The 25,706-nt window shown below is 47.7% G+C and overlaps 1 protein-coding gene across 1 annotated transcript in view; it reads right to left on the reverse strand.

Annotated features, from left to right (window-relative positions):
* The window catches only part of sae1 (SUMO1 activating enzyme subunit 1), a 103,311-nt gene that overhangs the window by 33,742 nt on the left and 43,863 nt on the right, over window positions 1–25,706 (reverse strand). The window contains exon 6 of the mRNA XM_078430867.1: window positions 20,193–20,295. Coding sequence (XP_078286993.1) covers window positions 20,193–20,295 — 103 coding nt within the window. The remainder of the gene's footprint in view (window positions 1–20,192; window positions 20,296–25,706) is intronic.

Consider the following 25,706-nt stretch of genomic DNA (forward strand, 5'->3'; position numbering starts at 1 on the left):
CAGAGAATTGGCCTCCACTGCCTTCTGAGGCAGAGAATTCCACAGATTCACAACTCTCTGACTGAAAACGTTTTTCCTCATCTCAGTTCTAAATGGCCTACCCCTTATTCTTAAACTGTGGCCCCTGGTTCTGGACTCCCCCAACATTGGGAACATGTTTCCTGCCTCTAACGTGTCCAACCCCTTAATAATCTTATACGTTTCGATAAGATCTCCTCTCATCCTTCTAAATTCCAGTGTATACAAGCCTAGTCGCTCCAGTCTTTCAACATATGACAGTCCCGCCATTCCGGGAATTAACCTAGTAAACCTATGCTGCACGCCCTCAATAGCAAGAATATCCTTCCTCAAATTTGGAGACCAAAACTGCACACAGTACTCCAGGTGCGGTCTCACTAGGGCCCTGTACAACTGCAGAAGGACCTCTTTGCTCCTATACTCAACTCCTCTTGTTATGAAGGCTAACATTCCATTGGCTTTCTTCACTGCCTGCTGTTTCTTTTCTATTCGACTGGGGAAGGTGCAACGCAAAGGAAAGATACAAATCTTTCTACATTTCTTTGTGGAAGGAAGGAGGTATTGTAATTTCCAAAATCCTCTGCAGCTCAAGTTCAGCCATGACCTGTTTTGCAAGCAGGTCAGATAGTGGACGAGACATAAATGAATGGTTCTGATGAATCTGAATTGCGATCACACTCTTTCTGCAAATTTAGATAACCATCCAAGTAACTGTTTGAAACAATGCTTGGTCTGTACAAATGGAAAGTGCTGCAAGTTAGGAAAGTCTGCAAAGACTGCAATAAACAGGATAATTAAATTAATACGCCTAATCCTTCACTGTTAAAGAGTTAGCCTCGCACTCAAATGCTCCGACAGGCACTGTTTTGGTTCAGTGTAAACACAAAGAGCTGCAGATGCTGGAATCGAGTGAACACAAAGTTCTGGAATAACTCAGCGGGTCGGGCGGCATCTGTGGGGGACAGGGAATGGCAACGTTTCGGGTCAGGACGCTTGTGTAGACTGTTGTACCTTGTTAAATAGGGAACCAAATTTGAGCCTGCAGAAGGGCGGCACGGTGGCGCAGCGCCGGAGACCCGGGTTCGATCCTGACAACGGGTGCTGTCCGTGCGGAGTTTGTAAGTTCTCCCCTTGACCGCGTGGATCTCCTCCGGGTGCTCCAAAGACGTGCAGATTTGTAGGTTAATTGGCCCCTGTAAATTGTTCCTAGTGCGCAGGATGCAAAACTGGGATAACAGAGAACTGGTGTACGGGTGATCGATGGTCTGTGTGGACTCGGTGGGCCGAAGGGCCTGTTTCCATGCTGCATCTCTAAACAAAAGTAAAGTGTCCCGACCCAAAACGTCGCCTATCCATGTCCTCCAGAGATGCTGCCTGATCCGCTGAGTTACTCCAGCACTTTGTTTCTTTGCTCAAGATTCCAGCATCAGCAGTTTTCTTGTGCCTTCGTTTTTAAAAAAAAATGGCTCATGAGATTAAATGTAATCAAAACAAGCTGAGAAAGTCAAGTATCAAACAGCACGATGCTTTGGTACAGTGTGTTCTTGGTAATTTGGGATACTACGTGGCAGAAAAGCTTCCCGATCTTGGAGAGGGAGCGCTTAGAGGGCTGTGCTCAAATGAAGACAAATGGGACTAGCCAGCATGGGCACGGTGGGCTGAACGGCCTGTTTCCGTGCTGTACAATCCTATGGCTATGACTATACGTGGTTAAAGATGGCAGCTCTGTACGTTAATGCTGGAGTAACTCAGCGGGTCAGGCAGCATCGCTGGAGAAAAGGTACGTTTCGGGTGGGAACCCTTCTTCAGACTAGCAATTTCCGTGTTCCGACCCGAAAAGGCTTACCTATTCCTTTTCTCCAGAGATGCTGCCTGATCCACCGAGTTACTGCAGCACTTTGTGTCTATGGACGAACAACTGGTTCTTGGACTAAGCAGAGATCGGGAATAAACAGATCTTTCTGAGGTTGGGAGATTACGATCAGTGGGGGAACTGCAGAGATTAGCGCTGGGGGTCCCAGTTATATCACAGAAGACCAGATGTCATATTTCCAAGTTTGGAGCCGATGAAAAAAGACACCATGTGAAATTGTGACTGGAGGGGGGAGGGGGAGAGGAGGATGTTCAGAGGTTTCAAGAGGACATAAACAAGTTGTGCGAGTGGGCAAGATGGGACATGATATGAAGTTATCAGCTTGGTGCACTAAATGGAAAAGTACAGTATTTGTTTTAATGATAGGAGAATGAGTGATGTTGATGCTTAAAAGGATCTAGGTGTCCTTGTACATAAGATGCTGAAAGTCAACATGCAGGTGATGCAAGGAATTGTGAAGGCAAATGTATTTTATTGCACGGGTCGGAGTACAAGAGTCATAGAGTCATGCAGGACGAAAACAAGCTATTTGGCCCGCTGTGCCCATGCAGACCAAGATGCTCCATCTACACTCGCCCCAAAGTGCTGGAGTAACTCAGCGGGTCAGGCAGCGTCTGCGTGGGTTTTCTCCCACACTTCAAAGATGTGCAGGTTTGTAGGTTAATTGGCTTGGTGTAAACGTAAATTGTCCCTAGTGTGTCTTATCGAAACGTATAAGAATCTTATCGAAACGTATAAGATTATTAAGGGATTTATTCACAAAATGCTGGAGTAACTCAGCAGGTCAGGCAGCATCTCGGGAGAGAAGATTATTAAGGGGTTGGACATGTTAGAGGCAGGAAACATGTTCCCAATGTTGGGGGAGTCCAGAACCAGGGGCCACACAGTTTAAGAATAAGGGGTAGGCCATTTAGAACAGAGATGAGGAAAAACCTTTTTAGTCAGAGAGTTGTGAATCTGTGGAATTCTCTGCCTCAGAGGGCAGTGGAGGCCAATTCTCTGAATACATTCAAGAGAGAGCTAGATAGAGCTCTTAAGGATAGCGGAGTCAGGGGGTATGGGGAGAAAGCAGGAACGGGGTACTGATTGAGAATGATCAGCCATGATCACATTGAATGGCGGTGCTGTCTCGAAGGGCCGAATGGCCTACTCCTGCACCTATTGTCTATTGTCTATTGTGTGTAGCATAGTGTTAGTATACTAACACTATGTTAGATTGCTGGTTGGCGCGGACTCGATGTGCCGAAGGGCCTGTGTCTGCTCTGTATCTCTAAACTAAACTAGAGTGCAGGGATCGCTGGTCGGTGCAGACCTGGTGGGCTGAAGGGCCTGTTTCCGCGCTGCAACTCAAAACCAAACCAAGCCAGTGAGCGGGAATCGCAGATCGGCGTGGACCGGAGCACTGAAGGGCCTGCTTCCGAACGACATCTCTAAACTAAACTAAAGTACAAAAAAATGAGAAAAGGATGCCTTTTGAACGGTAATTCGTGAACGGGTTTAGCACTTTGCAGGCGCAGAGCCTGGAGAGATGCCAACAACAACATCAGAGAGGTGATCACAGACCCCACAGGTCTGAAACCTCCGGGGTTTGACCTCCATGGCAAGCAATGGCTAACCCTGAACAGGGTCCGCACCGTCCATGCAAGAACAGCCCGTCACCTGCACAAGTGGGAGATGACAGACAGACAGCCCTGCTTGTGACTGCGGATATCCAGACCAGACCATCCCACACATGGTGAACGGCCGCTCACTGAGGCTTTTCCCTGGTGGCATCAAGGCCCTCCACCCAGCAACTGCTGCTGCCCTGGCCTGGGTGTCTACCCGCAACGTCAGGCTGTGCGCGCCACACGCAAGAAGAAGAACTGTATTTGTGGGAGACAAAAAGAGAAGCGGCCTGCCTGAGCTGGCTCTGTCATCCGTGTTTTTTCCCCGCTGCTCGGATGTGCGATCTTCCTCTACAAACGTCTGCGGTTTCCACGAGACACATCTCGTGTGCAGATCAGCCAATCAAGCTCAGCCACAGATCTCAAGATTTGTGGCTTTCGGTGCCCGGCGCTTTGAAAGATAGTGTTTTTAAAACAAGCTGCGGTCAGGAATTAATCATTTCAAAGTACAAGACGTTCCTGGCACGGTGGCGCAGCGGTAGAGTTGCTGCCTTACAGCGAATGCAGCCCCTGAGACTCAGGTTCGATCCTGACTACGGGCGCAGTCTGTACGGAGTTTGTACGTTCTCCCCGTGACCTGCGTAGGTTTTCTCCGAGGTCTTCGGTTTCCTCCCACACTCCAAATACGTACAGGTTTGTAGGTTAATTGACTGGGTAAAATGTAAAAATTGGTAAAAATTGTCCCTAGTGTGTGTAGGATAGTGTTAATGTGCGGGGATCGCTGGGCGGCGCGGACTCGGTGGGCCGAAGGGCCTGTTTCCGCGCTGAATCTCTAAAATCTTTAAAAAAATCTAAAATCTAAAGTCTGAAGGAGAAGTTTCAACCCAAAACGTCACCTATTCCTTTCCTCCAGAGATGCTTCCTGACCCGCTGAGTTACTCCAGCACTTTGTGTCTATCTGCGGTGTAAACCAGCACCTGCAGTTCCTTCCTACAAAGTTCTTCCCAGTATTCGGGCCAATTTTCAACCGTGATCACTTCGGGAAAGTAGAATATTTTGTTATTATCACACTGTTGTACGTGGGTGTTTGTTGGGTGAAAATGGCTTGTAATGAGCTTTCCCACATTATAACAACAACTACAGAACATAAATATTTCATTTATTTACTCATTCATTGTAACACAACATAAACAGTCTATTGAAGGGTCCCGACCCGAAACATCACGTCCATATTCTCCAGGGATGCTGTCTGACCCACTGAGTCACCCTAGCAATTCGGGCCTATCTTTGGTAGAAGACAGTATCTGCAGTTCATTTTTATTGCATAAATATTTTATTGGCAGTGATACATTCAGGACATCACAAGGTTGGGAAAGGCACATAACAGTATAACAGTATAACAAAACTTTATTGTCATTCGGTATAAATACCGAACGAAATTTCAGCAGTCACAAGACACAGCAAAAAAGAAAAGAACACAGGACACACGACCCCAACACAAACATCCATCATGGTTGCTTCTATCCTTATAAAGGCTCCTACTCCTGAATATATGGACATCCTCTGATACTCCAAGCAACAAAACTGCCCCTTCACCCAACAGCAGACAGTTGCAATTTAGTTTAGTTTAGATTTAGAGATACAGCGCAGAAACAGGCCCTTCGGCCCACCGGGTCCGCGCCGCCCAGCGATCCCCGCACACTAACACTATCCTACACCCACTAGGGACAATTTTTACATTTACCCAGTCAATTAACCTACATACCTGTACGTCTTTGGAGTGTGGGAGGAAACCGAAGATCTCGGAGAAAACCCACGCAGGTCACGGGGAGAACGTACAAACTCCGTACAGACGGCGCCCGTAGTCAGGATCGAACCTGAGTCTCCGGCGCTGCATTCGCTGTAAGGCAGCAACTCTACCGCTGCGCTACCGTGCCGCCCTTAGTTTAAAGCATGGTAACAGGCCATTGGACCCACCGAGTCTGCATGGACCAGTTATCCCCGCACATTAACACTACCTTTCACTCTCAAACCCATTCTCCTGCCTTCTCCCTAGAACCTGACACCCGTACTAATCAAGAATCTGTCAATCTCCGCTTTAAAAATACCCAAAGACTTGGCCTCCACAGCCGTCTGTGGCAATGAATTCCGCAGATTCACCACCCTCTGACCAAAGAGATTCCTCCGCATCTCCTTTTCTAAAGGTACGTCCTTTTATTCTGAGAGTATTAACTGTCTCCGTGGCGCCCGTTGCCTCCCGGGTGCTTTCTGCGGCACACGGCCTTCTGGGTAAGCGGCGCCGCCATTGCCGGCTTGTTTCCGATGTAAACGCGAGAGATCATACAGCGTTGAGGGATTTACAAACTGCCAGTATTGTTTACGTCCGTGTGAGTTTGTAAGCCGCCTATTGTGTCAGTCGGGGAGTGTCTGTATTAGGAAGTCAGCCAGCAATCTTCTCCACAGGGTAAAAAAAAAAACAGCTGTTTAAACTGTCCTGACAGACATAGTCTGCATTCCAGCAAGTGTCTTCTGCACCTCCTCCTGCACCTCCAGGACTTGCCTTATAACATGTAAACAAAAGCGGCAAAGCTGCTACCTTTCAGCGCCAGAGGCCCGGGTTCGATCCTGACTGCGTTTGTACCGAGTTTGTACCTGTACCGAGTTTGTACGTTCTCCCCGTGACCTGCGTAGGTTTTCTCCGAGATCTTCGGCTTCCTCCCACACTCCGAAGACGTACAGGTTTGTCGGTTAACTGGCTTGGTATAATTGTAAATTGTGCGTGGAGGGATAGTGTAAGTGTGCATGGATGACTGGCCAGCACGGACTCGGTGGGCCGAAGGGCCTGTTTCCACACTGTATCTCTAAACCAAACTAAGCACAATATTACAAATGTGATCTAAATATTAGGAGGTTAATATAACTCTTTCAGAAATGAAGCCCAATTGCCGGCTTTCTATTTGTAAATGGTCCCATTGACCTGTAACATAGATCACACTGTGATGTACGGTACTCAAATTTGGCAATTGTTTTCCTCGGAGTGTGTGACTTCCTTAACCTTCTACCACGTGTACTTGCTCATACTTCCTCATTAGAGTTCATTGGGACCAATTCTGGCAGCCTAGTCAGTTCTCCATGCTATGCTCAGTTAATCTCATGGTCAGTGCTGCATTCAATGCCTGCGGATCTCAACTACTGTAGAAGATAGACACAAAAAGCTGGAGTCACTCAGTTGGTCACAGTGAGGCCAAACACAAATTGGAGGAACAGCACCTCATATTTCGCTTGGGCAGCTTGCAACCCGACAGTATGAACATTGATTTCTCCAACTTCAAGTAGCCCTTGCATCCCCTCTCTCTCCGCCCCTCCCCCACCCAAGTTGTTGTACCTGTTTCCAAATAGTTTTGTTGAGTCTCATTGTCTGTAACTCGTTTTCACCTAGACCGATCGATCGATGGGTGGGATCGGTTGTGACTTCCCTGCATGTTGCAGGCACGTTACAGCTTGTATCCACATTGTAGATCAAGGACACAGCAAACAGTCATGAATCATTGAAGATCTGCCCTACAATACCAAGCCCGCCATCGCAAACAGACTAGGTTAATTCCCGGAATGGCGGGACTGTCATATGTTGAAAGACTGGAGCGACTAGGCTTGTATACACTGGAATTTAGAAGAATGAGAGGGGATCTTATCGAAACGTATAAGATTATTAAGGGGTTGGACACGTTAGAGGCAGGAAACATGTTCCCAATGTTGGGGGAGTCCAGAACAAGGGGCCACAGTTTAAGAATAAGGGGTAGGCCATTTAGAACTGAGATGAGGAAAAACTTTTTCAGTCAGAGAGTTGTGAATCTGTGGAATTCTCTGCCTCAGAAGGCAGTGGAGGCCAATTCTCTGAATGCATTCAAGAGAGAGCTAGATAGAGCTCTTAAGGATAGCGGAGTCAGGGGGTATGGGGAGAAGGCAGGAACGGGGTACTGATTGAGAATGATCAGCCATGACGGTGAATGGCGGTGCTGGCTCGAAGGGCCAAATGGCCTCCTCCTGTACCTATTGTCTATTGATGCCATTTAACTCCATGAGATAATTACTGCACACAAATCATTAAGTCTTGTAAAAATTGCACAAATGTTTTTTGCTTGTTGCTGGAAACAAGGAACTGCAGATGCCAGTTTACAAAAAGAAAACACTCAAAGTGCTGGAGTAACTCAGCGGGTAAGGCAGCATCTCTGGAGAATATGAAAAGGTGACGTTTGGGTTCAGGATCCTTCTTCAGAATAGAAATGAAGTAAGAACCTAACCAAAGCATCACCTATGTTGTAGAGGCCTAGTTTTGGGTATTTTGAATGCAGGGATTGACAGGTTTATGATCAGTAAGGTTGTCACACCATACACAAGCTCTATCCTACACACTAGGGACAATTTACTAATTTACAAATCTTCTCTGTGCCCTTTCCAGTTTGACAACATCTAGACAGAGCTCTTAAGGATAGCGGAGTCAGGGGGTATGGGGAGAAGGCAGGAACGGGGTACTGATTGAGAATGATCAGCCATGATCACCTTGAATGGTGGTGCTGGCTCGAAGGGCTGAATGGCCAACTCCTGCACCTATTGTCTATTGTCCTATAGCATGGCGCCCAGAACTGAGTACAATGCAAGGAAGAAAGGTCTCGACCCGAAACGTCACCCGTTCCTTCTCTCCAGAAATGATGCCTGTCCCTCTGAGTTACTCCAGCTTTTTGTATCGATCTTCGGTTTAAACCAGCATCTGCAGTTCCTTCCTGCACATTACAAAAAAATACAGAAATGCCGGAGTAACTCAGCGGGCCAGGCAGCATCTGTAGAAGTGGGTTGAGAGTCAATGGAGACGTGCTGAAATTCCTGTCCCCTCAGGATGTAGAGGCGTTGGTGCATGTGTAACCTGAGCAACATTGTGCTGCATTTCCTAACGATTTGAATAACAGGCAGCTCCGTTCACACAGCTGCATACACAGCAGCTAAATGTGGAGGAGGAGGAGGTATCAGTGGTACAGGGTTGGAGCTCAAAGTTAGTGCTGAATCACCCAGGATTTAATGTGAGCAGCAATCTGACAGCACTGAGACATTCTGACTGAAGAAGGGTCTTGACCCAAAACGTCACCCATTCCTTCCCTCCAGAGATGCTGCCTGTCCCGCTGAGTTACTCCAGCTTCCTGTGTCTATCTTCGGCACAGAAACAATCTTCGGATAAACACAAAATGCTGGAGTAACTCAGGGGGCGGGACAGGCAGCACTTCTGAAGAGAAGGGTGCAGGAACTGCAGAAGCTGGTTTACACCGAAGGTAGATGCAAAATTCTGGAGTAACTCCGCGGGACAGTCAGCATCCCTGGGAGGAGGAGGAAGGAGCTGCAGATGCTGGTTTACAGTATCTCTCCAGAGATGCTGCCTGACTCGTTGAGTTACTCCAGCATTGTGTGTCTAACTTCAGTGCAATCTTCAGTGTCTAACTTCAGTGTAAACTGCAGCATCTGCAGTTCCTTCCTGCACAGAAACATTCTTTAAATCACGAAACAAACTGAATTAGAGAGGTACTGAACAATGTTGCTTAAGTGACACCAAAACGCTTTTAAGGAATATTAAATTTCTCTGTATTGCATCTGGTGGTTTAAAAATGTTGGGACCTTCTGCAACTCTACAAGATTTAATTCAAATCGGTGATCAACCAAACCTCCAGGTCCTTTTAGTTCCTCTTTAGTTTTAGTCTATTATTATTATTGTCATTGTCATGTGAGAGATGTGGAAAAACTATGCAGTCAAATTATATCATGAGTACCATATTACACAACCCTCAATGGGGCGGCACGGTGGCGCAGTGGTAGAGTTGCTGCCTCACAGCGCCAGAGACCCCGGTTCGATCCTGACTATGGGCGCTGTCTGTACGGAGTGATTCCTCCGTGTGCTCCGAGTTCTTCCCACACTCCAAAGACGTGCAGGATTGTAGGTTCATTGGCTTGGTGTAATTGTAAATTGTCCCCAGTCTGTGTAGGGTAGTGTTAGTGTGCGGGGATCGCTGGTCGGCACGGACTTGGTCGGCCAAAGGGCCTGTTTCTGCGCTGTATCTCTGAACTAAACTAAACTTCTGCACTTTGTTTTTGCTGCAAGGTTAAACAGCGACATCATGGAACAATGAGAAGCGCCAGAGAGTTGTGTTTAGATGCCAATCACAATTTTGCTCCTCCACTCAGCTTCTAAACGATACACCACCTAACCCAGGCATCCTGCAATAGACACATAGAAACATAGAAAATAGGTGCAGGAGTAGGTCATTCGGCCCTTCGAGCCTGCACCGCCATTCAATATGATCATGGCTGATCATCCAACTCAGTATCCCGTGCCTTCTCTCCATACCCCCTGATCCCTTTAGCCACAAGGGCCACATCTAACTCCCTCTTAAATATAGCCAATGAACTGGCCTCAACTACCTTCTGTGGCGGAGAATTCCACAGATTCACCACTCTCTGTGAAAAAAAACTTTCTCATCTCGGTCCTAAAATACTTTCCCTTTATCCTTAAACTGTGACCCCTTGTTCTGGACTTCCCCAACATCGGGAACAATCTTCCTGCATCTAGCCTGTCCAACCCCTTAAGAATTTTGTACGTTTCTATAAGTTCCCCTTTCAATCTTCTAAATTCCAGCGAGTACAAGCCGAGTCTATCCAGTCTTTCTTCATATGAAAGTCCTGCCATCCCAGGAATCAATCTGGTGAACCTTCTCTGTACTCCCTCTATGGCAAGAATGTCTTTCCTCAGATTAGGAGACCAAAACTGTACACAATACTCCAGGTGTGGTCTCACCAATGCCCTGTACAAAATGCTGGAGTAACTCAGCGAGACAGGCAGCATCTCTGGACAGCAGGAATGGGTGACGTTTCGAATCTAGACCCTTCTTCAGACCGACCCGAAACATCATCCGTTCCTTCTCTCCAGAGATGCTGCCCGTCCCGCTGAGTTACTCCAGCAATTTGTTTCTATCTTCGGTGTAAACCAGCTTCTGCAGTTCCTTCCTACACACTGGTTTCCTGCAGGCAGCCTGACAGCTGTGTACCTCAAACCTTGAAGCTGTTAGCTGCAACACCCACTACTTTTTCCACAGGGCAGCTTGCAAACAACAGTGTTACTGCTTCATCATGAGTGATAGTTAATAACAGGTCTGCCGGTGTCTGTATAGCAACCATCAGTGTCTCAAGTCATCGCCCTTACAGATTTAGCTCAGTTTAGCTTAGAGATACAGTGTGAAAATGGGCCCAATAGCCCACCGAGTCCAGGCCGACCAATGATCCCCACGCACTAACACTATCCGACACAACATTAGGGACAATTTACAATTTTACCACAAGCCAATTAGCCTATAAACCTGTATGTCTTTGGAGTTTAGTTTAGTTTTTAGCTTAGAGATACAGCGCGGAAACAGGCCCTTCGGCCCACCGAGTCTGCGCTGACCAGCGATCCCCGCACATTAACACTATCCTATACACACTAGGGACAATTTACACATACACCAAGCCAATTGATCCTACAAACCTGTACGTCTTTGGATTGCGGGAGGAAACCGAAGATCTCGGAGAAAACCCACGCGGGTCACGGGGAGAACGTACAAACTCCGCACAGACAGCGCCCGTAGTCGGGATCGAACCCGGGTCTCCGGCGCTGCAAGCGCTGTAAGGCAGCAACTCTACCGCTGCGCCACCGTGCAAGAGGAAACCGGAGCAACCGGAGAAAACCCACGCGGGAAAATGTGCCAACTCTGTACAGACACCACTAATAAATGAAACCTATTCCTTTGAATGGTTTGTTGTTATCGAATGATAATGAGTTTTACTGTGAAAGATGGTGGAGATAATGTTTGTGCATGAACTGGATGCACTTGGATACATAGGGAATGTAGGGATGGTTATAGTTTAGTTTAGAGATACAGCGTGGAAACAGGCCCTTGGAGTCCACACCGACCAGCGATCCCCGCACATTATCACTATCCTACACACACTAGGGACAATTTACTCCTACACCAAGCCAATTAACCTGCATACCTGCATGGATTTGGATGGTTTGGCCCTTTGATAATGCTGGCTGCCTTTTTGAAGCACTACTTCCTATAGATCCCTCCAATGGTGGGGAGGTCAGTATGCGCGATGGACCAGCCAGTGAAAACCACTTTCTTTTTCGCGTCTACGGGAGGGATAAATATTGTCTAGGGTATCAGTGAGAATTCTCTGCCCTTCATAAATTCATAAGTGACAGGAGCAGAATTAGGCCATTCAGCCCATCAAGTCTATTCCACCATTCAATCATGGCTGATCTATCTTTCCCTCTCAAACCCATTCTCCTGCCTTCTCCCCGTAACCCCTGACACCCGCACTAATCAAGAATTTATCCATCTCTGCCTTAAAAATATCCATTGACGTCCTCCACTGCCTGAAGAATCTTTATCAAATAAAGATATCTTGAATCTTGAATCTTTCTGCGGCAAAGAATTCCACAGATTCACCGCCCTCTGAGGAAAGAAATTCCTCTTCATCTCCTTCCTAAAGGAAAGTTCCTTAATTCTGAGGCTGTGACCTCTGGTCCTGGATTCTCCCACTAGTGGAAACATATATATGGGATCTTTAACATGAGATAGAAACTTCTAACATTTCTCCTCACCTGTTGTGCTGCCTGTGTCGGCATTGCTTTGAGTACCTTCCATATGACTGGGTCAGGAGGCAAATCAATGCCACAGGGGGCTGTGGTGGCCACGTCAATGGATATTTTTAAGGTGGAGATTGACAGATTCTTGATTAGTACGGGTGTCAGGAATTATGGGGCGAAGGCAGGAGAATGGGGTTGAGAGGGGAAGATAGATCGGCCATGATTGAATGGCGGGGTGGACTGGATGGGCTGAATGCCACAGGAGATCCTTCTTCCCTGTGGCTATCAAACTGTACAACTCCTCCCCCTTCTGTCCTGGGGTAGACTAGACTGATTCTTCCCCCCCCCCCCACCCCCTCCCCCAATCTTTGCAATCTTAAGGGCGGCACGGTGGCACAGCGGTAGAGTTGCTGCCTTACAGCGAATGCAGCGCCGGAGACTCAGGTTCGATCCTGATTACGGGCGCTGTCTGTACGGAGTTTGTACGTTCTCCCCGTGACCTGCGTGGGTTTTCTTCGGTTTCCTCCCACACTCCAAAGACGTATAGGTTTGTAGGTTAATTGGCTGGGCAAATGTAAAAATTGTCCCTAGTGGGTGTAGGATAGTGTTAATGCGCGTGGATCGTTGGGCGGCGCGGACCCGGTGGGCCGAAGGGCCTGTTTCTGCACTGTATCTCTAAATCTAAATCTTTGCACATCCCCAATCCTTTCCTCTCCTCACTTTAATTTCAAGTTGCACGTATTTTGTGTTTTCATGACTGTTGGCAGATCAACTTCCCTCCTGGGATAAATAAAGTTCTACCGCGTCATGCCGAATGGCCTGGTTCTGCTCCTAAAACCTATGAAGGTATGAATTATAACAGGTGCGGTAACAAAGCTTGTTCCTGTCACCTCGTGACATGGAGTTTCCAGAGGTGACTGGATAACAATTAATCAGCAGGATCAGTCCCCACTGAGATGACTCAGGCCAGTAATCAACTCGAAACAACCTCCTGGTCTCTGTGGCTCAATCCCATAAAAGGGGTTGATACACCCAAAAAAAAGACCAAAATTACAATAACAATTTTCTCAAATTACAGCCGCAAAAATATAACAAACAGTATTGATGCTGCCTCTCGAAAGAAATTGGAAGCTTCCAGCCGTGTGCTTCGACTTTCTGCTCAGCAAGTGTTCTGTATACAAGTTTTGTCTTTCTGCCTTGGCACAGGGCCATTAGCTTCGCTTCAGTCCATATCATGATACACAGCGCCTTTCAATAGTCGGTCCATCTGGTCTTTTGTACTGCTCTCCGTGTCCTTGCTCCTGGCTGGTTCTCTGCCTCACGTGTCTGGGCAAGAACTCCCGTGGCAGCTTGACGTGGCCGGGGCATTGTCACGTCTCCTGATTCTGCTGGGCGCCGGCAATGAGACGACTCCAACAAGGAGAACACGAGAGTCGCCACGGATGACACAACACCTTTTGTGCTCAGGTGGCATGCACGATGCCCAAGATCAATACACGATATTCTTAAACCACTCACGGCTTGGATCAGATTACATTTATTCCACAAAGGCTCAGAGCGCCTTGTTTATGTTACGTGATGTTGATCAGTTTGGCCCACAACCCTTCCTTCGCTTCAGAGCAGTGCATTTTCCAAAACCCTCTGCCAACCTTTGGTGGGCAGCACGGTGGGGCAGCGGTGGAGCTACTGCCTTACATCGCAGGTTCAAGCTGCCTGACTATGGGTGCTGTCTGTACGGAGTTTGTACATTCTCCCCCATGACATGCGTGGACACTCTCAGAGATCTTCGGTTTCCTCCCACACTTTCCTACCACAATACCTGGAGTATTGCGTACAGTTTTGGTCTCCTAATCTGAGGAAAGACATTCTTACCATAGAGGGAGTACAGAGAAGGTTCACCAGATTGATTCCTGGGATGGCAGGACTTTCATATGAAGAAAGACTGGATAGACTCGGCTTGTACTCGCTGGAATTTAGAAGATTGAGGGGGGATCTTATAGAAACTTACAAAATTCTTAAGAGGTTGGACAGGCTAGATGCGGGAAGATTGTTCCCGATGTTGGGGAAGTCCAGAACAAGGGGTCACAGTTTAAGGATAAGGGGGAAGTCTTTTAGGACCGAGATGAGAACGTTTTTTTTCACACAGAGGGTGGTGAATCTGTGGAATTCTCTGCCACAGAAGGTAGTTGAGGCCAGTTCATTGGCTATATTTAAGAGGGAGTTAGATGTGGCCCTTGTGGCTAAAGGGATCAGGGGGTATGGAGAGAAGGCAGGTACAGGACACCGAGTTGGATGATCAGCCATGATCATATTGAATGGCGGTGCAGGCTCGAAGGGCCGAATGGCCTACTCCTGCACCTATTTTCTATGTTTCTATGTTTCGACTCCAAAGGCATACAGGTTTGTAGGCTAATTGGCTTGGTATAAATGTCAATTGTCCCTAGTGAGTATAGGATGGTGTTAGTGTGCGGGGATCGCTGGTCGGTGTGGACTCAGTGGGCCGAAGGGCCTGTTTCTGCGCTGTATCTCTAAACTAAGCTTTCACTACACAATCTGTGCTAATAGTTGCACACAGCATTGACAGGGAGCGGCACTGTGGCGGTGTGGGTCTTCACGTGAAGTATTAAACACAAGATTCCTTGCCCTTGCTTTGATGGTCTAGGCATGCCAGGGAGATTATTGAGAGCTATGCCACCAACACCTCCAGCCCTGGTCAATGCTCTTCTCAAAATGCTGCCAGAAACTAATCTATCACCCATCTCTTTGCTGATAAAGATCCACGTGTGTTTAAGTGGTCACTTTGTCTGCCATACTTAAGGGTGGTAAAAATAATTCTGAACGTGGAGACTTTGGAGAGGGTACAAGAGGTCTGCAGAATGCTGCCTGGATTTGAAGGAATTAGCTTTAAGTAGAAGGTATCACAAAATGCTGGAGTAACTCAGCAGGCCAGGCAGCATCTAGGAGAGAGTGAATGGGCGGGTCCCGCCCCCTCCCCTGACATCAGTCTGAAGAGGGGTCTCGACCCGAAACGTCACCCATTCCTTCTTTCCCAAGATGCTGCCCGACCCACTCAGTTACTCCAGCATTTTGTGTCTGCCTCAGCTTAAGGTCTCCGACCTACTGAGGTCACTCCACGAAGGTCTGAGGAATTTCACTTCAACTTTTAAACAGCTTCCCAAGATTATTTGTCAGGCCACATCCCACCCCTCACTGCGACTGTCCTCAATTACTAGGTTAATTCCCGGAATGGCGGGACTGTCATATGTTGAAAGACTGGAGCGACTAGGCTTGTATACACTGGAATTTAGAAGGATGAGAGGAGATCTTATCGAAACGTATAAGATTATTAAGGGGTTGGACACGTTAGAGGCAGGAAACATGTTCACAGTTTAAGAATAAGGGGTAGGCCGTTTAGAACTGAGGTGAGGAAAAACGTTTTCAGTCAGAGAGTTGTGAATCTGTGGAATTCTCTGCCTCAGAAGGCAGTGGAGGCCAATTCTCTGAATGCATTCAAGAGAGAGCTGGATAGAGCTCTTAAGGATAGCGGAGTCAGGGGGTATGGGGAGAAGGCAGGAACGGGGTACTGATTGAGAATGATCAGCCAAGATCACATTGAATGGTGGTGCTGGCTCGAAGGGCCGAATGGCCTCCTCCTGCACCTATTGTCTATTGTCTAATAACATTCTCAACCGCCTCTTGTATCATCCAGCATTTAGTGTTTGCTCTAGGCCATTCATCTCTGTATAATCCTCTCTCGGATGCACTCTTACATCCTTACTATGCTATTGTTACATGATGTACCTTCATTGGTACATGTGACAATAAACTGACCTTGAAACCTTGCTACGCTTCCTGTTGTGGGCCTGGTGTGTATTAGAATAAACAAGGCTGCACCATCGGTTGTCCTGAGTAATCTATTCCACCTTTCTCCTCCAACCCCATCCCCATCCCTCCCTCCCGTCTCTTTCCATCCATATCCCTCTCTCTGGCATTACATTGCACTGTTCCTCTTCTCTCTTTATCTGACACCCTGAAGTCTCCTTTTCATCTCAACTCTTTGTCACATACTCCCACCCATCTGCAAATCGAAGCCCCCCTTGCCTGTATCCACCCATCACTTACCAGGCGGGGGGAGGGGTCATGGAAATAGTGTTCACGTCGCGGCCCTGTTTCCACCAATCTTTCCATCACCGCACACAAGAAGCGCAAGATGCAACTGTATGCTGATGTCGAGAAGGGTGTTCAGGTCTGGCTGAATAATTTCTAATCTTGTGATGTGGACTCGATAAGAAGACTTACCAGCCATTGTCCTGCCCCCATCTCTTGTCCAGCTTTCTGCCCCCACTACAATCAGCCTGAAGGGCCCCGATCTGAAAGGTCGTCCGTCCATCCCCTCCGCAGACGTTGCCTGACCCTCCACGCGTTTTGCTGGAGTTTCCAGCATCTGCACTTCCTTGTGTCTCCACTGATTCTTTGAGACTTCACTCTGCCTCGTGTCCTTACCAAAGGTAGGAGAGGCAGGGGGTCCAACTTTAAGACAGCGAGGTAACGTTTAAACGAGTGATAATTAAAGTGAGCACGGGGAGAGGCAGAAGGACAAACTTCTGACAGAAAGACAATTTCTGACAGAAAGACAATTTCTGACAGAAAGACAATTTCTGACAGAAAGACAATTTCTGACAGAAAGACAATTTCTGACAGAAAGAGATGCAGAGAAAGGAAATGAATGTAAGAAAGGCATGATGATGAGGGACATTTAGTGTTTATAGTTTAGTTTAGTTTAGAGATACAGAGCAGAAACAGGCCCTTCAGCCTACCGACCAGCGCTCCCCGCACACTAATACTATCCTACACACACCAGGGACAATTTACGTTTACACCAAGTCAATTAACCTACAAACCTGTACGTCTTTGGAGTGTGGGGGGAACCCATAGATCTCGGAGAAAACCCACGCAGGTCACGGGGAGAACGCAAAAAACCGAGCAGACAAGCGCCCGTGGTCGGGATCGAACCTGGGTTTCTGGCGCCGCGAAGCAGCGACGCCATGAAAAAATACTTTCAATCAACTGCAGGGCGATCCACAGCGGCTTGGCCCTCGCCCATCACAGTGGAAGTCATCAAGACACACACCCAGAGAAAGTGCGACATTCGCCAGCCACCACGTGAAGGAAGGCAGCTGTGTAAACGCGGCCAAAATTAAAAATAAGCCCAAGGACTTGCGAAATGCTGTTTTCGTGAAACCTCAGCAAGTCTTTATTCTCGATACAGGTGGTGTTTTGGTCGGACTGATCTGGAAGTTGTTTTGGAGTCATTGTGTGGGGAGAAGCTGTGGCATTGCACTGAAGCAGGTGGGATGGCGGGCGGGCGGGCAGTCGGCAGCCTCTGAACAACCAAACGGCACGGACAATGGGAAGCTGAAGGCTGCAGCAGGAAACTGCGCTTCAGTCATTTAGAATTAATTCTGTGGAGACAGGACTGAAAATAAACCGAGGCGTTTCGAACAGAATATTGCGGAAATTAACGGCTTTCCATGCAAACACTTGGGTGGAAGGTGTTAGGAAAAGCAAAGACAGATGCAGATAGGACCACAGAAGCTGAATGCACACATCCGACCCACCAACCAGCTTGGAAGAAAAAAGAACAATTACATTTTAAAATAAATGAAGCATTTCACTCATTCATGCAAATGCTGTTTATTCCGACTGCACGTAAACCCGGTACTTTAGTTTAGTTTAGAGAAACAGCGTGGTGACAGGCCCTTCGACCTGCCGACCAGCGATCCCCGCACATTAACACTATCCCACATACACTGGGGACAATTTTAATTTTTTTGTACCAAGCCAATTAGCCTACAAACCTGTACGTCTTTGGAGTGTGGGAGGAAACCGAAGATCTTGGAAAAATCCCACGCAGGTCACGGGGAGAACGTACAAACTCCACGCAGACAGCACCCGTAGTCAGGGTCAATAGACAATAGACAATAGGTGCAGGAGGAGGCCATTCGGCCCTTTCGAGCCAGCACCGCCATTCAATGTGATCATGGCTGATCATTCTCAATCAGTACCCCGTTCCTGCCTTCTCCCCATACCCCCTGACTCCGCTATCCTTAAGAGCTCTATCTAGCTCTCTCTTGAATGCATTCGGAGAATTGGCCTCCACTGCCTTCTGAGGCAGAGAATTCCACAGATTTACAACTCTCTGACTGAAAAAGTTTTTCCTCATCTCCGTTCTAAATGGCCTACCCCTTATTCTTAAACTGTGGCCCCTTGTTCTGGACTCCCCCAACATTGGGAACATGTTTCCTGCCTCTAACATGTTCAACCCCTTAATAATCTTATATGTTTCGATAAGATCTCCTCTCATCCTTCTAACCCCGAGCCCGAGTCTCTGGCGCTTTAAGGCAGCAGCTCCACTGTTGCGCCACCGTGCCGCCCAATGTGAAACTGCTGATAGACACAGAAATCTGGAGTAACTCAGCGGGACAGGCAGCATCTCTGGAGAGAAGGAATGGGTGACGTTTCAGGTCAAGACCCTTCTTCAGAACTGTCTCTCTTCCTGGGTCCGGGCGAATCATGCAGTGAGTAGCACCCACACTTTGTACAAGGTTCAGTTTAGTTTAGAGACACAGCAGGGAAGCAGGCCCTTCAGCCCACCGAGTCTGCGTCAACCAGTGACGCAATACGTTCTATCCTGCACACATCAGGGCAATTTTACAGAAGCTGATTAACCTACAAACGTGCATGTCTTTGAGATGTGCAAGACCAGAGCACGCGGAGGAAACCTATGTGTTACGGGGAGAATGCACAAACTCCGTGCAGACAGCACCTGTAGTCAGGATCGAACCCGGATCTATAGACAATAGGGGCAGGAGCAGGCCATTCGGCCCTTCGAGCCAGCATCGCCATTCACCGTGATCATGGCTGATCACTGGCGTTGTAAGGCAGCAACTCTACCGCTGTGCCGCTTGGCTGCAGGCCCAATCTTCCAACCTTCTTGCAGGCTTTGGACGTCATTGTACTCACATATAGCATGATTTAAATAAATAGCACACAACATTGGCGATATCTCGGCCCACGCGACAATAAATAGGTCGCCCACAGTAACAAACATTGAAGCGTCAACCACAGTTTTACCCGTGTTGTTCATATCCCAGAATGACTTAAAAGAAAAAGTAATATTGGGGTTTAAGCATCGCACAGTAAGATACAGCAGCGGATCAAAGCAAAAACAAAAATTAAGCTGTAATATTTTTGCATCTATCTCAATAATTACAAGTACAGGTGCTCCTCAACTTACAAGGGGTTACGTTCTTTTTTTAGATTTAGATTTAGAGATACAGCGCGGAAACAGGCCCTTCGGCCCACCGAGTCCTCGCCGCCCAGCGATCCCCGCACATTAACACTATCCTACACACACACTAGGGACAATTTTTACATTTGCCCAGTCAATTAACCTACATACCTGTACGTCTTTGGAGTGTGGAGGAAAACGAAGATCTCGGAGAAAACCTACGCAGGTCAATAGACAATAGGTGCAGGAGTAGGCCATTCGGCCCTTCGAGCCAGCACCGCCATTCAATGTGATCATGGCTGATCATTCTCTATCAGTACCCCGTTCCTGAGGTCACGGGGAGAACGTACAAACTCCATAAAGACGGCCGGGTCCCTTAGTCGGGATCGAACCTGAGTCTCCGGCGCTGCATTCGCTGTAAGGCAGCAACTCTACCGCTGCGCCACCGTGCCGCACTGATAAGCCCATCGCTAACCTGAAATATCGTACGCCGAAATGCAATTAATACACCTGATCATGTGGCCGGAAGCGAGCTGCGGGTCGCTGCCGTTGCCCAGCGTTACCACCATTGTAAAGTCGAAATATCGTAAGTCGAAGCATCGGTAGTCGGGGAGCACATGTAAAGCTTTTCACTGTACCTCGATACACATGACAATAAACTAAACTGAAATGAACTGAAAAGCATTGAAGATCAATAGGAACACTCTGCCCAGTTGCACTCTGCACGAGCTGTTTCTTTACCTTGAAGGAGGAAGTAATCGCTGGGGGTTCGTCTCAAGGAGGAAGCTGTCTCGTTGCTCCAGTCCACTTCCAGAGCCTCCTTGAGGTAGCAAAAGTTCACCGTCTGCACCGAGAGAAAGCAGAAATCAAGCCCATGCGGAGATAGACAAGCTGACACTTCCAACCGCGCCAATTGACATCAATAGTGAGCCCCACAGCTCCAGGGGTCCCCGGTTTCAACCCTGACCTCTGAATAAGGTTGCCATCGTCCTCACTCCCAAATACGGGACAAGGAGACGTCACTGCCCCGCGCCCCACGTGACCTCACCCAGCCAGCGGCCACGTGCTCCCGCTCCACCAATGGTGGCTGCCATTGGTGGAGCGGGAGCACGTGGCCGCTGGCTGGGTGAGGTCACGTGGGGCGCGGGGCTGTGACGTCACCCGTTGCCCCTTATTCGGGAGTGAGGAAGTTGACAACCCTACTAATACGGGACAAGGGCGGTCCCGTACGGGACAAACTAATTTAGCCCAAAATACGGGATGTCCCGGCTAATACGGGAACCCTACCTCTGAAGCCAAGATGGCGGCAGTGAACTGAACAGAGAAAGTTGGCGGCTGTGAACTGTCCGCCCACTCCCCTCCCGCGGCCTCGGAAACGCTCTGACTGTCCTTCGAGGACTTATCGACCTGGCACACGTTTCCCGGTGGTCGTGGGTGTTTAGATTTTTTTAAAGATTTAGAGATACAGCGCGGAAACAGGCCCTTCAGCCCACCGGGTCTGCGCCGCCCAGCGATCCCCGCACATTAATACTATCCTACACACACTAGGGACAATTTTTTTTACATTTTACCCAGTCAATTAACCTATAAACCTGTACGTCTTTGGAGTGCGGGAGGAAACCGAAGATCTAGGAGAAAACCCACGCAGGTCACGGGGAGAACGTACAAACTCCGTACAGACGGCGCCCGTAGTCAGGATCGAACCCGGGTCTCCGGCGCTGCATTCGCTGTATGGCGGCAACTTTACCGCTGCGCCACCGTGCCGCCCTACAGCAGGCGGGCGAGCGAGCGCAGCCTGCAGCAGCCGTGCGCAGCGGCGGCGGAGGAAGCCGACGGCATTGCGCTGGGCCAGGCCGACCTCTACACCATCCGTCCAGCGCCACCTCCATGCCTTAAAGTGAGAAATGCATGGATTCCAAGCCTCCTTGAGCCACGATCAGATGCTGCAGAGATTTGGAAATTACCAAACAGCGCCGGAACGTGGCGATTCTGTGCGTGTCGTTCTGGTAAAAGACCTATTGTACTCATGTACGGCATGATTTGATGGATAACATGCCAGAACAAGCATTTCACTGTATCTCTGTACACGTGACAATAAAGAAACCATTGAATTAAACAATGGAAGAGGTGAGCGAGTTCATCAACGTGGGAAGGAGGCATCTTTAGCCCCAAATGCTGGTCTAGTTTAGTTTCATTTAGCGATACAGCACGGAAACAGGCCCTTCGGCCCACCGTGTCAGCGACCCCCCCCCCCCCTCTGGACACCAGCACTATTCTTCACACTCGTGACAATTTACAATCTATACTGATGCCAATTAACCAACAAACCTGAAGGTAGACACAAAATGGTGGAGTAACTCAGCGGGACAGGCAGCAGACGCGAAGGTTCTCGACCGGAAACGTCACCCATTCCTTCTCTCCAGAGATGCTGCCCGTCCCGCTGAGTTACTCCAGTATTTTGTGCCTGTCTTCGGTGTAAACCTGCGCCTGCAGTTCCCTCCCACATAAATCCTCATCTGGGGCAGGGGTGGAGTGGAGTGCTGCCACATACCGGCGCCATTTTGAAACTTCCAAATCTCTGAAATATCCTTTCTAGGCCTGGGGAAACATATAATTCTTTGGAAGAAAACCTGAAATCTACGTTTATAGGTTTTTAATTTGTCTCCTACACTTGTGTATCAGGCCTGGTGTGCCAGCCTAGAATTAATTGGATGTTGCTTGAGGTTATTCAGAAATACAGAGAGAGCATCTTGATTCTGATCTTACAGCTCTCTGCAGGTGCGTTAAGTAGCTTTTCTGTTTACCCTGCACTAATTAACACTGGTTACACACAATAGCGAGGCTGTCAAAACCTCTGGTGCACAGCCCAGCTGCTACCAGGGACACCTTAATGAAAATAAAACACAGCCTTCCTGGACAGGAAAGTCTGCATAAACAGAGGAGGCTTTGCAAAATGTACTTGAAAAGTGAGATCATGCAAACAGCCAAGGATTTCTTTGTGCCGATGAGGACACATATCCTCTGCTCTGCTTATAGCTTAGGAAACACTGTAGACTTTAGAAATGCAGCGCAGAAACAGGCCCTTTGGCCCACAGAGTACACGCCAACCAATGGTTAGCCCGTCCGTATGCTAACGCTACACTACACACCAGGACGATTTTACCGATGCCAATTAACTTACAATTCTCGTACGTCTTTGGAGTGTGGAAGGAAACCAGAGCTCCCGGAGAAAACCCACGTGGTCCCAGGGAGAACGTACAAACTCTGTACAGACAGCGCCCGTAGTCAGGATCGAACGGAGGTCTCTGGCGTTGTATGGCCGCCCTTATATTAGGTTAGGTGGGAATAAGTGGCAGGAGGCAGATGGACTGGACTGCCCTGTGGGAGCTTGCATAGACCCGATGGGCTGAATGACCTTCAGTCTGACGAACGTCCCCTGAATCCAATCTGAAACGTCACCTATCCATGTTCTTCAGAGAAGCGGTCTGACCCACACAGTTACTCCAGCACTTTGTGTGTGTCTTTAGTGAATCATGAATGGTCCATGCAGATATATTCCACCTTTAACCCCCTTGGGATTTAAAAAAATAATGTTCAAGGTTCCATATAAATATAGGATCCTGTCAAAATTAATTAGACAAATGTGGTCCCTCTTATCGAGCCATAGAGTTATACAGCAGGAAAACAGGCCATTCGGCCCAACTTGTCCATGCCGGCCAGGATGCCCCATCCAGGTCAGTCTCATTTGCCCACATTTGGCCCTTATCACTCTAAACCTTTCTTATGCACCTGTCCAAATGTTGTTTTTAATGTTTTCTTGAAGTCAGGTCAGGTAGATGTGAATACCTGGCTTCAAGGAAACATTTAAAACAACATTTTTAGAACAGTTTCTGCTCCAAGCTTGCATATTCTACAACCACTTCATCTATTTGTATATTGCTGAATGATATTAAATTATGAGCATATTCCACTGTACACTTATACTCCCCAAGAACATGCAGGTACTTTCGCAACGTTTAAGAAACAGTTAGACAGGTACTTGGATAGGACAGGTTTAGAGAGATATGGGTCAAACGCAGGCAGGTGGGACTAGTGTAGGTGGGACATGTTGGCCGGTGCGGGCAAGTTGGGCCAAAGGGCCTGTTTCCGTGCTGTAATCAGGCAACTGAACCACCCTACCACAACTACAATTTACTATCTACCTCATTGGAGATCCTCGGACGATCTTTGATTGGACTTTACCTTGCACTAAACGTTATTCCCTCCTCTGTACACTGTGAAGGGGTCGATTGTGATCATGTATTGTCTTTCCGCTGACTGGTTAGCACGCAACAAAAGTTTTTCACTGTACCTCGGTACACGTGACAATAAACTCAACCAAGTCCAAACACAACTGAACTAACCTCCTGCAAAGGGCAGCACTTGCCCGGGGTCAGAAGCAAGCAACAACATTGGACAGAAACTCTTAAAACTCACCATTTACCCCCACAACATTGGAGATGGCACGAGTTACCTGACCTCAGCTTTGGAAATTAAAACCAGAGCACTAGGCTGTTGCCATTTCCCACTGCTAGCAAAAAAAGAAAAACAAAGTAAAACGGAAATAAATGGCACTAATCTCAAGGTTATAATCCCATCGAGCCCTGAGCCCTTCTCTTCAGGCACAGAACATTATCAGCACTCCTCGATCTAATTCCTCATCTCCGAAAACAGTGATGCTGCTTAAAGGATGTGGGGAGTACAGGTGCACCCAAACCTACTGCAGGTACTGACACAAACCAGGGAGGGAATTCGACAGATTTAGTGTCAGCATTTGTGTTAAATCGAAAAGCCAAGGAGTGGCCGTCAACCTGTAACCTAATCTGTGCTCGTACGGCTGTTGTGAGCTTTGCTGTCTGCTATTTAGGTCATCGTTTTAATCTCTCAATCAGATGTTGTGTTCTAACCATCTCTGTGGGTGTATTATTCAACTACCGAGTCCTTGGACTTTAGAGATACAGCTTCGAACAGGCCCTTCAGCCCACCGGGTCTGCGCCGACCAGTGATCCCCGTAACTAAACTAAATATTCGTTGTCCAAAACAAGGGGTCACAGTTAGTATAAGAAAATAACTGCAGATGCTGGTACAAATCGATTTATTCACAAAATGCTGGAGTAACTCAGCAGGTCAGGCAGCATCTCGGGAGAGAAGGAATGGGTGACGTTTCGGGTTGCCTCAACCATTCCTTCTCTCCCGAGATGCTGCCTGACCTGCTGAGTTACTCCAGCATTTTGTGAATAAAGGGGTCACAGTTTAAGGATAAGGGGGAAGTCTTTTAGGACCGAGATGAGAACGTTTTTTTCACACAGAGAGTGGTGAATCTGTGGAATTCTCTGCCACAGAAGGTAGTTGAGGCCAGTTCATTGGCTATATTTAAGAGGGAGTTAGATGTGGCCCTTGTGGCTAAAGGGATCAGGGGGTATGGAGAGAAGGCAGGTACGGGATACTGAGTTGGATGATCAGCCATGATCATATTGAATGGCGGCGCAGGCTCGAAGGGCCGAATGGCCTACTCCTGCACCTATTTTCTATGTTTCTATGTTATTCGCGTTATTCCCTTTATCGTGTATCTGTACACTGTGGACGGCTCGATTGTAATTATGTATTGTCTTTCCACTGACTGGTTGGCACGCCACAAAAGCTTCTCACTGTTCCTCGATACACATGACAATAAACTAAACTGAACTAAACCTGAGCACAGTATGAATTCATGTAAAATAAATCTGATTATACAGAAGTTAAATTATGGAAAGTTATTATGGTTGTGTATCACTGATTGGAAACTCAAGAGTACACTCTTCAGCAGTTACATTAGTCACAATCAGATCAGATCAGAGTGCAATATCATTGAATTTTCAAATTTACAGTAGTCAACTTTTATCTTGGATGTTGTTTTTAATTTTCAATATTTTCAGTTCTTATGGCAGGATTCCATCTTTGTCTGGTGCTATTTCTCTTTATCAGAGTCAGAGGGTGATGAATCTGTGGAATCCATTGCCACAGAGAAGTGTGTGGAGGCCGTCAATGGATATATTTAAGGCAGAGATGGATAGATTCTTGATTAGTACGGGTGTCAGGGGTTCTGGGGAGAAGGCAGGAGAATGGGGTTGAGAGGGAAAGAGAGATCAGCCATGATTGAATGGCGGAATAGACTTGATGGGCCGAATGGCCTAATTCTGCTCCTGTCACGAATGACATGAACAGGGAAATGTAGAT

Source organism: Rhinoraja longicauda, chromosome 41, assembly GCF_053455715.1.
Source record: "Rhinoraja longicauda isolate Sanriku21f chromosome 41, sRhiLon1.1, whole genome shotgun sequence".
In the NCBI taxonomy this organism is placed as follows: Eukaryota; Metazoa; Chordata; class Chondrichthyes; order Rajiformes; family Arhynchobatidae; genus Rhinoraja; species Rhinoraja longicauda.